The sequence below is a fragment of the Citrus clementina genome, unplaced genomic scaffold, assembly GCF_000493195.1.
Source record: "Citrus clementina cultivar Clemenules unplaced genomic scaffold, Citrus_clementina_v1.0 scaffold_9, whole genome shotgun sequence".
NCBI classification, from domain to species: domain Eukaryota; kingdom Viridiplantae; phylum Streptophyta; class Magnoliopsida; order Sapindales; family Rutaceae; genus Citrus; species Citrus x clementina.
Window position 1 is genome coordinate 21,783,858 of NW_006261964.1, and position 13,686 is coordinate 21,797,543.

Below are 13,686 nucleotides of genomic sequence, written 5' to 3' on the forward strand. Positions count from 1 at the left end.
ATTAGAAAATCATCTTCACCACCCTTAAATATGGCTAACATAGGAGCTGAAAATTTTTCGAAGTACAAAAATGACCAAGCCTTGCAAAATCTTCATGAACAACCTAGGACCCTTAGAGACTTCATGCATCCTACTAGAACAGGGTGACCATCATGCATAGTTTTCCCTCCTGATGCATCACATTTTAATTTCAAGCCTGGTATCATTCAACCTTTGCCTACCTTTCATGGTTTTTAGTTTGAAAATTCATATTTGCATTTAAGGGAATTTGAGGAAGTCTGTAACACCTGTACTGATCAAAATTGTAGCATGAATATAATTAGGCTTAAGTTTTTTCCTTTCTCACTAAAGGATAAAGCTAAAACTTGGCTACAAAATCTTTAGTCAGAATCCGTCAGAACTTGGGATGAAATGCAAGCACAATTTTTGAAAAAGTTCTTCCCACCCCACAAAACAAATTCTTTCAAAAGACAAATCACCATTTTCACTCAAAAACCAGGAGAAACTCTCTACCAATGTTGGGATAGGTTTAAAGAACTACTTAACATTTGCCCATATCACGGTTTTGAAACATGGAGATTACTGTCTTATTTCTACGAGGGATTAACATCCTAAGGTAGACAAGTCGTTGAAATAATGCGTAATGGTGAGTTTAGGGATAAAAGTCCTGAAGATGCATTAGACTATCTTGACAATATAGCAGAAAATGCACAATATTGGGATACAGTTGGTTCTTATGAGTCATCAAGTAAACCCCAGTCATCTCCATCTGGTGGAGGCATGCAAAACCTTAGGGAAGACCATAATTTTCAAGCCAAATTTGCATCATTAGCAAGAAAAGTCGAAGCATTAGAGTCGAAAAAGAATGATCATGTAAAGTCTATTCAAAATAATTCATGTTATGTTTGCGATTCTACTGACCATTCTACTCAGGACTGTCCAACTTTACCAGCTCTGAGAGAAAGTCTGCATGAACAAGTAATTGTTGTTGACAATTTCAAAAGGCCAAATCCAAATCCATACCCCCAAACTTACAACTCTGGTTGGAGAAACCACCCAAATTTCAGTTGGAGAAATGACAATCATGCACAACCTTCACAACCAGTTCCTCCACGTCAAAATTTTCAAAACTCCCAGAGTTACCCACCATATATCCCACCACCAAGAGAAACTCTGGAAGACACATTGCATTCGTTTATTGAAAAACAAGAGTCGATCAATAACCAAACGATGCAAACCTTAACCAATTTGACAGAAACTATCTCCAAACTTACATATGCTCTGACCATACATGAAAAATGAAAGTTTCCTGCTCAACCTAAACTAAACCCCAAGAGTCAATAACATCCTCAAATGGGAAATTTAGGAAACCAAAATATGAGTCAAGTCAAATCGGTTATAACCCTTCGTGGTAGTAAAGTAGTCGAAAAACACATTGTGGACCCTCGTGAAACTAGTAAAGATTCAATTTCAGAAAATAGAGAAGAGTCTGTCAAACTTTTAAACCATGAAGAAATAACCAACTCTCCTTTTGTACCCCCATTTCCTCAAGCACTGATCAAGCCACAGTCTAGAAATTTATGAAGTTTTTAAACAAGTTAAGGTCAACATTCCTCTGCTGGATGTCATTAAACAGGTGCCATCTTATGCTAAATTTCTGAAAGATCTGTGCACAGTGAAAAGGAAACATAAGGTGCAAAAGAGAGCTTTTCTAGCAGAATAGATAAGTTTCATTCTCTCAACCAATAGTGCTTTGAAATACAAGGATCTTGGTTGTCCAGCTATTTCTTGCACTATTGGGGATCATAAAATTGGGCATGCTTTACTTGATCTTCGTGCTAGTGTTAATTTGCTTCCTTACTCAATGTACCAATAACTCAATCTCGGTGAGTTAAAACCAACTTCTACCATTCTTTTACTTGCTGATAGATCGATTAAGATTCCAAGAGAAATAATTGAAGATGTATTAGTCCAAGTTGATAAATTCATATATCCTGTGGATTTTATTGTTCTGGAAACGGAACCAATTGCTAATGAATGCAAACAAATTCTTGTTATTTTGGGTCGACCATTTTTAGTTATTGCTAATGCTTTGATAAATTGCAGGAATGGATTAATGAATTTATCTTTCGGCAACATGACATTGGAACTCAATGTGTTCAACATGTGTAAACAACCTCACCACCAAGAAGATGATGATAATGAGAATGAGGAAATTGATCTCATCAAGCCAATAATTGAGGAACACATTCAGGATGAGAATTTTACAAACTCTGCGGAAATTTATTTTGCTGGTTCTGTTGAATCAAGTAAGGAATTAAATTTTGATACTGCTAACATCTACCCTACACTTGATTCTATGCATGTACCTATAGGTGACGATGACCAAGTGAACTTTGAAGATACGGTACAACCTGAAGAAGTAAACAAAGAGGAAGCACCATAGCTCGAATTAAAGCCCTTACCAGAAGAATTGAAGTATGCCTATCTTAGAGAGCAGCAGACATATCCGATGGTAATTTCTTCCTAGCTCACGCATGATCAAGAAGGTAAGTTGTTATCTGTACTAAAAAGGCATAAAACTGCATTTGGTTGGACCCTAAAAGACATAAAAGGCATTAATCCTTTAATTTGCACACACCAAATACACTTAGAGGAAAATGCCAAAACAACCCGTCAACCACAAAGAAGACTAAACCCTTATATGAAAGAAGTGGTAAAAAATTAGGTCCTTAAACTACTAGATGTAGGAATTATCTACCCTATCTCTGATAGTAAATGGGTAAGTCCAACTCAAGTAGTACCAAAGAAATCTGGAATAACTATTGTAAAAAATGAAAAAAAGGTGAACCAATCCTAACACGAATTCCATCTAGTTGGCGCATGTGCATTGATTACACGAATTCCCCTTCCATTTCTAGACCAAATTCTCGAAAGAGTAGTTGGACATCCCTACTACTTCTTTCTTGATGGCTACTCTGGCTATTATCAAATCCCTATAGCCTTTGAAGACCAGGAAAAGACCACATTCACATGCCTATTTGGAACATTTGCATTTAGGAGAATGCCCTTTGGACTTTGTAAAGCTCTTGCAACATTTCAAAGGTGCATGCTAAGCATTTTTAGTGACATGGTTGAAAATTGTCTAGAGGTTTTTATGGATGATTTAATTGTATTTGATAATTCTTTTGATACATGTCTTGATAATCTAGAAAAAGTTTTGGAAATGTGCAAAGAAAAATGACTAGTTTTAAATTGGGAAAAATACCATTTCAAGACCACTTCTGGAATTGACTTGGGCCATGTTGTGTCTTCAAAAGGAATCGAAGTTGATAAAGCCAAAGTTGAAGTCATTTCAAAATTACCCTCACAAAAAATAATTAGAGAAGTCCGTTCTTTTTTAGGACATGCAGGATTTTATAGGAGGTTTATAAAAGACTTTAGTGCCTTATATAGACCAATTTGTAACCTCCTAATAAAAGACACACAATTTGAATGGACTAATGATTGTCAACAAGCTTTTGAAAAAATAACTACTCTTTTGACATCAGCCCCAATAATGCAACCCCTTGATTGGTCTTTGCTTTTTGAGCTAATGTGTGATGCTAGTGATTATGTCGTTGGCGTTGTTCTGGGTCAAAGAAAGGAAAGTAAGCCCTTTGTCATCTATTATGCAAGTAGAACTTTGAATAGTGCTCAAATGAATTACACTACAACTGAGAAAGAACTACTTACTGTAATATTTGCATTGGGTAAATTTCGTTCGTATTTAATTGGTTCATCTACTGTTGTTTATTCTGATCATACTACTGTTAGATATTTAATGTCAAAACAGGATGCCAAACCAAGGTTGATACGGTAGATCTTGCTACTTCAAGAATTTAATTTGACAATCAAGGACAAAAAGGGCACTGAAAATGTTGTTGCAGATCATCTTTCAAGACTTACAAATGAGTCTTCAATTGAAACAACACCCATCAATGATTATTTCCCTAATGAATTTTTGTTTTCTATAAAAAAATGTCTTGGTATGCTAATATTGTTAACTATCTTGCAACATGTGAAATGCCATGTGACTGGAGTTCCCAAGACAATAAGAAATTCTTAACAAAAGTGAAAAGTTTTTACTGGGATGAACCATACCTGTTCAAGTACTGTTCCGATCAAATTTTTTGAAGATGCATACCAGACGACAAAGTAAGTAGGGTCATTCAATTTTGTCATTCTGAAGCATGCGGAGGCCATTTTTCTTTAAAAAAGACAGCTACAAAAATATTATAGTGTGGATTTTATTGGCCTACATTATTTAAAGATTCACATGCATTCTGTAAAATGTGTAAGAATTGTCAAATGATAGGGTCTATTTCAAAGCGAAACATGATGCCTTTAAACCCCATCCTTGTCATTGAAATATTTGATTGTTGGGGAATTGATTTTATGGGCCCTTTTCCATCATCATTTTGATGTTGCTATCGATTATGTTTCAAAATAGATCGAGGCGATTCCTTGTCGGCACAATGATCACAAGATTGTGATCCGCTTTTTAAAAGAAAATATTTTGAGCAGATTTGGAATACCTCGAGCCATTATCAGTGATGGAGTTAAGCATTTTTGTAATAAGCCATTTGAGTCTTTAATGAAGAAATATGGAATTACACATAAGGTTGCTACCCTTTATCACCCTCAAACAAGTGGTCAAGTTGAATTAGCAAATAGGGAGATAAAACAAATTTTAGAAAAAATAGTTAATCCAAACCGTAAAGATTGGCCTCTTCGACTAATTGATGCACTTTGGGCATATCGTACTGCTTTTAAAACATCTTTAGGAATGTCACCCTATCGACTTGTTTATGGAAAATCTTGCCACTTACTAATAGAACTTGAGCATAAATCATTTTGGGCCATTAAAGCTTTTAATTCAAATCTTGATGATGCTGGCAATGTGCGTAAATTGTAAATAAATGAACTTGAGGAATTAAGGAATGATGCATATGAGAATTCCAGAATTATTAAGGCAAGAACCAAATTTTTTCATGACAAAAGAATTTTTTGAAAAACATTTGAAATTTGTCAAAAAGTGTTGCTTTATAATTCTCGTCTTCATTTATTTCCAGGGAAGTTAAAGTCAAAGTGGAATGGTCCATTTGTTGTAAAAAATGTGTATCCATATGAAGCCTTAGAAATTGAGAATCCAAAGGATGTCGTCATATTTAAAGTTAATGGCCAAAGATTGAAACCATATCTGGAATACCAACCACATGAAGCAGATACCAAAATCCATTTGAGTGACCCACCAAAATTTTGATTAAGCCTTTTCATTTTAACGTTTTGTGAATTTGATTTACTGTTACTTTATCGTTTGAATTATTTAATTTTTTTCTTTTTTTTTCCTTTTCCTTATGTCTTGAATGGAGTGCATTGCATTGTTTTAATTGTGTGTTATTTGACAATTGTGATTTAGCTCACTAAATTTTTATACTTGTCATGAGTACTTCCATGAGAAATTTCCTTTTCGATCATCTTAAAATGCTTTTTCATGTAAAATTTCACCTGAGGAAATTGCTCTAATTTTGTAAATTACATCCCATTTGGGATCCGCAACCACCGGAGTTAGTATCTCACGTGAAAGATAAAAAAAAGACAACTCAAGGAAATAGAGGATGGTATTTATAATCTGCAATTGGCACTAGATTCAATAAAAGGACGAAGGTGAGTTATATTCCTTGTGTGTTTTTGTTTTATTTTGTTGTTCTTTTTCACTTTTGATTTGATTTTGCAGATTTGATTCGTTTTGTTTTGATTCACTCTCCTGTATAAATGGCGGATAACGGTACTCCGTGACTTTTTAAGTCGATATTCTTAATTTCCCACAATAATTGAAACCTCAATGTCAAGCATGGAAGAAATACAACAAAATTTGCATCACCATTTTCCTTCTCTCCCTCAAAATGCTCTTAAGAAGATTTAAAAAGTTCGTTGTGAACGACTGCGTTTGTTAATGATCAATGGGATTCCTGCTGACATTCGCTAGTTAATTGAAACAAAGGTCCGATTGGCAGGTGAGTCTTCTGATCCATTCATTTCCTACATGCCTGGTTTTTGTAAAAGTACATTTGCTAAGAAAAGAAGAGCTAAGTGACTTGGCTCTGATGTTCTCACTATGTAAGACTTGCTTGCAAAAATCCACGATATAAAGCTTTAGGAATTGTTTCTGTAAATCGTGAAGATAAAATCAAATTCGTTAAAGATGGCATGAATAAAGAATCGTTAGACGCATCCGAGCGGATATGTTCAACGTGAAATTCAAAATTTATGGAAGCTGTTCCAAAAAGAAAATGCACAGTTTAGTCTTGGGAATCTGACTCTAAAAGACCCTGTTTGCCAGTTTATAAGAAAACTGGATGGGAAGCCTATCCTCGACCCATAGAGGGCGTTCAAGCCGTTACTGGACGTAAAACCAGAAGAAGATGTGAGCCACAATCACAACTGCCAGTAAATATCCTTTTATTTTACTGTTCTTTTATCTTTTGCATTATTATTATTAGTGTGTTTTTTTCTTTATTTTATCTAATCACTGTTTGCTTTTTCTTTTCACTGTTTGCCTTTGAATTATTAAGCTAAAAGCTTCACGCGTCATTTGACAAACACACCACTCTATTTACAGATGTATATCATTATGTCCGTCACCAAGATCCTTAAATAGGAACTTCTTTTCAAGCACTCACAAATTGTTTCTTTTTAGAATTTTCTAATGGCAGCAACTTCAAGCAGTCAACCTAAAAACATTTGTGTGCTTTCTGGATTTCGCTATGGAAAGTATAAGGAGTTTGTTTAGGCAGCTGTAGATTTTGGTCGTGCTATAGCAGAGAGGAAACTACATCTTGTATATGGAGGAGGTGACCGAGGGTTATCAAAACTTATCTCTGAAGCTGCTTTCGTTCGAGGAAGCCATGTGTTAGGCATCATTCCAAATGCCTTAAAACCTTTAGGATGTCTACCAGACCCACCAACTGGAGAAGAGTTAGTTGTCTCATGTATGCAAGAAAGAATATCTGAAATGTTGAATCATGCTAATGCTTTTATTTTCTTGCTAGGAGTCTTTGCAACTTTGGAGGCGCTAATTACATTTGCTTCTTGGGCCCATTTTGAATATCCATAAAAAACCCATCGGTTTGTTAAATGTTAATAACTTTTATGATGACTTAATAACATTTCTTAATCATGAAATAAAAAATTATTTCATTCCATCCTCAGCGAAAAAACTATTCATTTGTACTCCTACTGCTAATGAGTTAATTGATCTTTTGCAAGCTTACAAACTAGAGCTAGATCCCATGACTTTGGCGTTGGATTGGGCAACTGATGACGATGGCAGTAACTCTCGTAAAAAGTGTAAATTAGATTTAACTCTCCGTCTGTAAATATTTCCAGCAGTGGCCAAGTGATATCTTCTAAACTCTACTCCTTTCATTAGATATTGAGGACAATGTCTCCTTCAGGTTGGGGGGAGGGAATAGTTGATAATTGTGGAATGTCTGAGTCCTAGTGATGTTTTTACTAATTTTTGTTGTAAAGACTAACTTTAGATAAAAATTTAAGTCGAAGATGGCAGAATATAAAATGTAGTGTCTCTAGAAACGCATCTTCTTAATTTTTGTGTTTTCTTCCAAAAAAAAATGTTTCTAACTTTTTGTTTTCGGCCTTTTTCTCTTTTTCTTTTAATCATCTCCCTTAAGTTTCTGCAATCAGTCCCAATTTCTTTTAGTGTTTCTTTAATTTTTTTTCTTTTTCGGTGTGATCTTTTAACATTGGATAACATGACGATTTTCAAATTTTGGTATTTGTATTATCTTTGTCCTTGAGTTATGTTACACTATGTTTTCCCTTTTACATGTTGAAACGCAAATTGAGAAATTGGATGAGTGAAATGATTAAGTCATTTGGAGGAATGTACATGTTATGGAAAGACCAAGCGAGTTTTGACCAAGCGAGTTTTTGAGCTTATTATCCTTGGAGAGTAACCTTATTTGCCTATACAACTTCACAATTTATTGTACAAGATCTCAATATTTTCTTTAAAAAAAAAAGAATGTGCAGCCGCATCTAAAAGTCCATTGAACTAGTGGATATGAAAGATTATATAGAACCCTAAAAGATGACAGAAGGCCATCTTTGATCCGTTTGAGCATTTCTAGCCAACCCTATTATAAACATAGTTAACCCCTTTGAGCCTTTAAAAAAAAAACTTTTCCTTTGATAACCTATTATCTTATCCCACTCCAATGTGGAGTATCACCTTATATTTTATGTTTTCCACCACCCAATTATGTTTGAAAATAGGGATGATTATGTATTCCTAATAATGGTGCTATACAAAAAAAAAAGAGGATGATATGTATATATGAATAAATAAATAAAAAAAGAAAAAAGAAAAAAATCCAAGCAAAAAAAAAAAAAAAAGCACCTTGTAATCTCCAAAAAGTCCCATATATTTTTCAAACATATATTTTGTTTTCCCTATTACCTTTTTTGTTAGCCATGACCCTAGCCTACGTTACGTCCTAATAAAAGTCATTCTCAATTGTTGGGAACTATAGTCTGAAGTAAAAGCTGGTAATATGGACTAAAAGCTGTGGTGATGCATAAAAATAAAAATAAATTTTGCTAGTAATTCATTGGACTTGAGATCATTTTATTTCTAAGCTGTGGGCATTATTCTTTTATCTTGGTTAGAGCATGTGATATTGTTTTATTGTTCTCTCAAATTTACCATTTTTTTAGAGTGACAAATTAATTTGGGGTATATTTTCTTTTGAGAGAGTCACTCTTAATCGTTGGATTTTGGGGTTTGATGTATCATTCTTAAAAGTGACTTGATTAATGTACCTTTGATAATTGATCATTTTACAGGATTTTACTGAACTGTTTTGTCCGGGTGTGATTTTCTTTAGGCTAAAAATAATGCTTATACTTTTATTTAATTATTGTCATTAATCTGATGGAAGAAGCAAACACAATTTTCAAAAAAAAAAAAGATTTTCAATTTAAGTTTGAAATTTTACTAAACTTTTATCGCTTAAATTGCTAAGGCCTAGCAATAAGCTGGTTGGGGGGTGTGATTGACACTAAAAAGTGTACATTTAATAAGGATAAAATTATTAGTTTTTCACTTATTGTGTCGATTAATGCGTTCATTATTTATAAATTATTTTAATACTCCCCAAATATATTTTATGTTAAATTAATTCGTAATTTGTTAATTTTTAGCTTGTAAATATTTTTCAGGAATAAAGATGGAATTGGAATTGAAAGCGGGAACAAAGAAGAACTACTAGAACAAAACTGGAACAAAATTGAAGAAATGTAATAATAAATAATAAATAAAATAAAATAAAAAATAAAAAAATAAAAAAAGAACAAAAGAACAAAAACATGTTGGTGATGGTCAGGAGGCCATTACGCCTCCTGACCATCACACATTTCAACGCACTTATATATTTTTAAAATAATAAATAAATAATAAAGTAAAGAAAGTTAAAGGCAATTGTTGCCTATAAAAAGGGAGGAGAGATTGAAGAGTGGGGGACGCGAGAGAGAAGCTTGAGCTGATTTTTCAAAAGCCGAGAGAGAGTTTAGCTGAAGAGTTTCTTTCTTTCTTTGTTTCTTTTCTTTTCTTGTTTCCATTTGTATCAATTTTCTTTGTAATATATTTCAAAAAGTTTATCAAATAAAAAGAATGTTGTATTTTTTTTCAATATGAGTAGCTAATTTTATTAAGTTGAGGTGAAAGGTGAAGCTCAATGTTTCAAACTATTAATTATTATTATTTTCTCAAATGAGTTTTTAAGTTTATTTAATTCTTTTCTAATTATTTTTATATCATGTTAATTTATAAATTACACTGGATTTTATGGTATTTTGACATAATGTCGACATATTAATATAGTGTGGCACATTAGGTACTTTATTCCATATTTATCCACACACATAGAATTAAGTGATATAATAATTAATTGGTAAAAGTGAGGCAAAATATAAATGAGAGAGTATTAAAGTTATAGTTTGAATATAGAAAGTGGATCCTAAACCTTAACTTATTTTAAAATCAATTTCAAATAATTTCTTTGCCCCGCAATTAATTTTCTTAGTTTTACTAGATTTAAAACTCCTTGTGGTTCGACCCCGGTCTCGGTTATATTATAAGTAGACACTCTTATACTTAAGAGTAATACACTTTTCAGTCGTGTCAGCGACCATAATGTTTTTTGTTGCAAATTATTTTTAGTGACGAATTTGATATTTTCTACGATGAATCTTTTGGTCGCAGATGACCATAATTCTAGCAGTGTTCTCTATAGATTTCAATTAGTAATGCAGCAAAGCCGTTGATTTTTGAATCATGTTTGTTAGTAATTCAGGATTGTTTAGCTAACTAACTAGAGACTCGAGACAAGATATAGAAAATAATTATAATTGTGTACAAATTCAATATAGAAATTTAAACTAGAGATTATCATATAACATCATCCTTTGATTGATTTTTTCCAGTAGTAGAGGTATCATCAAATCAAATAAAATGCAAATGAAATTAGATATTAAACTAATTGGCAGTTCAATATCCATTTTCTGATAAGATTCATGCTATAGCATCATCAGAGGTCAAAGTGAGGTGGTATAGTTCCAGAAATCGAGAGAATTGTTAAGAGAGAGCAAAACAAAAGCTAATCAGTTATATATAGTTTAAATTAGTTAATATCGTGATGATTAATTCACTCTATGCATCATCATTTGCAAAAAAATCTTGGCCAAATCATTGTAAATCCTTGTGTTTCTTATTGGTAGATGTAGTTTTGCTGTTGTTTATTCGTTTCGATAATCTTTATTGATCCTCATCAATCGATGGCTGTATTGGATTCTTTGTTGTTGATACACTTCCTACAGGGTGCTCATATCAAAATAGGGATTTAAAGTGTTTTACTTGGACTAGAACTATTAATCAGAGTTTATAAAGTGTAGAAAAGAAATTCTCTCATACGGGTATCCTCATTTTTTTTTTTGGGTGAACAAGCAATTAAGTTATATAACTTTATAGTTAATTACATACTGATTCTATTAAACTGCATATTGATCCTATTAAACCGTATATTTAATAATAAATTGAACATAATCGAACACAAATAAGAGCAACTGAATGAGAAAAAGACTATATATATCTGTGTGAAGGTGCATCCGATGGTGCTCCCCTTCTTTTATCTCTCAAACATAAGTATTTAAAAAATTTAATTAAAAACCAATTGTTTGTAGTTTAAATTAAAAATGTTATAGTACTTGATTAATTAGAGTTTATGCTAAATTCAACAACCGATTTCAAATTGTGGCTGACCATCTGTAAATGACCGAGTCCACACTTTATAAAGTGCTCAAGTCCGCATTTAAAAATTATCCCAGATTAATTTATTGTAAATACTCTCGATATTGTTTTTCTTAGTTTTGCAGCGAATAATTCATTGATGAGTCATGGATTCTACAAAACAGCAGCCACTCCTTTCCATGAAGCTTTCACTGGATTGGAGATCATTAGGAATTGGAGTAATAAAATTAATCATGAATATTACTTGAACTTTTGTTTTTTTTCTTTTCTTTTCTTTTGATCTCCTCAATCTTTACAACGATCTCCTATTTCTCTCCAGTTCATCATTTACATAGTTAATATGACGGTAGGAGTCACCGGGGCGGTCTTATACACCATATTTTCCGAGACCAATAACAGTTTTAGTACTGAGAAGAAGGCTTTTATTGCAATTTGTTACGTGGCCTTCGAATGCTTCATGATGCTAATCCTGTTCTTACTTGCTGCGGCACAATGGCACAAGTACTTGAGACTCTGGCAGGAGGTAATTTTTAATTCATTTGATATGCATTACCACTAGTACTCGTATATTTGATTAGAGTCATGCCCAGGTCCACACTAAACTCCGCTATAAATGACGTTTACAACCTGGAAGTTCGTAAACACGGAGGTCCGCTCCTGAGCATGATTTCAATTGATTATATTACTTTTTACGTGATTATTTATTTATGTTATTTATCTTTTTACATTTTCATGTTGTTAACTTTAGAAGGAGGACTGGAAGAAACTTTTCATCCTTCCACATCAAGTGCATAGCAAGGCAGAGGATTGCAGGGTATCATTAATTAATTAAGATTAATTTTATTTTTCTAACAGTTTTAATTTATCATTTGAGATTGAGTCTAATATAGATTTTAATTTCTCGTATTATTACAATAATGCATGCTTTTGCAGATTCATTATATACCTGATCATATTGTGTGGCAATCTATAGCAATCCTCTTTGTCAATTATTTCCATCTAGCTGTTGAACATCGTGTGTACAAGACTGCTGGTGGCAACCCGGCGTTCATCTTCGCAAACAGCCTTATTTTTGCGATTATTTTCGGATCCCTGCAGTCTGTGGGACTATACTATCTCGTATTCACCTCCGATGCTGATAGCGTAGATCTCATTAGAAAACGGATACTGAATCAGCATTTGATTTGATTTTGATCAAGATGATCAATTGGAATAATATAATGACGAGGAATGGAATTTTTCTATATTGAATTTGTGCACAATTGTACTTATTTCCTGCAATTTTTCAAAGTCCCCTTTTCGTACTTCGCTTATTTTTTTTTTGGGTAATGCTTGATAATTAACCATCTTAGGCTGAAGTGAAGAAAATGCAACAGATCAATGTGGCAATATCTTGTTCATCTTCATTGCTTTTCACCCATATTTTGTTCATCTTCATTGCTTTTCACCCATATCTTGTTCATCTTCATTGCTTCATGTTATTTATGTTATTTATCTTGTTCATCTTCATTGCTTCATGTTATTTATGTTATTTATCTTGTTCATCTTAGGCTGAAGTGAAGAAAATGCAACAGATCAATGTGGCAATATCTTGTTCATCTTCATTGCTTTTCACCCATATGCAATATCAAGTGTCTTTACGCATATTGAATTGGTAAACTAGTGATAACGATCATCGCCATTTTCTGTTACAAGTTTGAACTTCAAGATTGGTACTAGGAGAGGAATCTAATCCTTCGCACTTATCTTTATCCTTTCATGTAATATAAATAAATGTAGGGGCCGTTTGGCTGCAGTATTAATTAGATTCTAATGTTCCATAATGAAGTGAAGAAGTTGAAACAGAGTTAGGCACCATGTTACTCAATAATTAATATAAATATATGGTTTTCATGATAGCTTCTTGTTTTGATTTTCCAAGGCAGGGTAAGACGAGAAAAATAACTAATATGATTGAACCAAATTGAGGGACTTAGCGTCATATATTATTCTATTGGCTATTTTAAAACAAGGACCTTTTTTACAACTTAAGATCCTCTCATCTGAATTTCTGTTCAGGAAAAATTCAAGTGTTGATTTTTTTTTTTAATTTTAGAACCACTCTATTGGTGGAGGGTTAGGCGGGACCCCTACATGTCATTTAGAACAGATAATGAAAGAGGGGGACATAAACCAAAACCTCCAATCAAGAGAAATAAATATAACAGTAAAAGAAATGATTAAGGCATAGCCTAACATAAGAAGCATAATTGTGAAGCCAAAGTTAGTTATAATCTGTTATGGGCTTTATGATGTGGCAGGTGAGCTGGCATAAG

At 33.1% G+C, this 13,686-nt stretch overlaps 2 protein-coding genes across 2 annotated transcripts; both read left to right on the top strand.

The window, feature by feature from the left end:
• The first annotated feature begins 636 nt into the window (after positions 1–636).
• On the top strand, positions 637–2,446 carry LOC112099847. Its single transcript, XM_024187346.1, has 3 exons — positions 637–978; positions 1,766–1,866; positions 2,107–2,446. Exons 1-3 carry the CDS (start codon positions 637–639, stop codon positions 2,444–2,446), a joined length of 783 nt encoding a protein of 260 aa, XP_024043114.1.
• A 9,381-nt stretch (positions 2,447–11,827) lies between these two features.
• LOC112099852 lies at positions 11,828–12,559 on the top strand. The gene is made up of 3 exons (XM_024187351.1): positions 11,828–11,894; positions 12,120–12,185; positions 12,305–12,559. Exons 1-3 carry the CDS (start codon positions 11,829–11,831, stop codon positions 12,557–12,559), a joined length of 387 nt encoding a protein of 128 aa, XP_024043119.1. The 5' UTR covers position 11,828.
• The last annotated feature ends 1,127 nt before the right edge of the window (positions 12,560–13,686 follow it).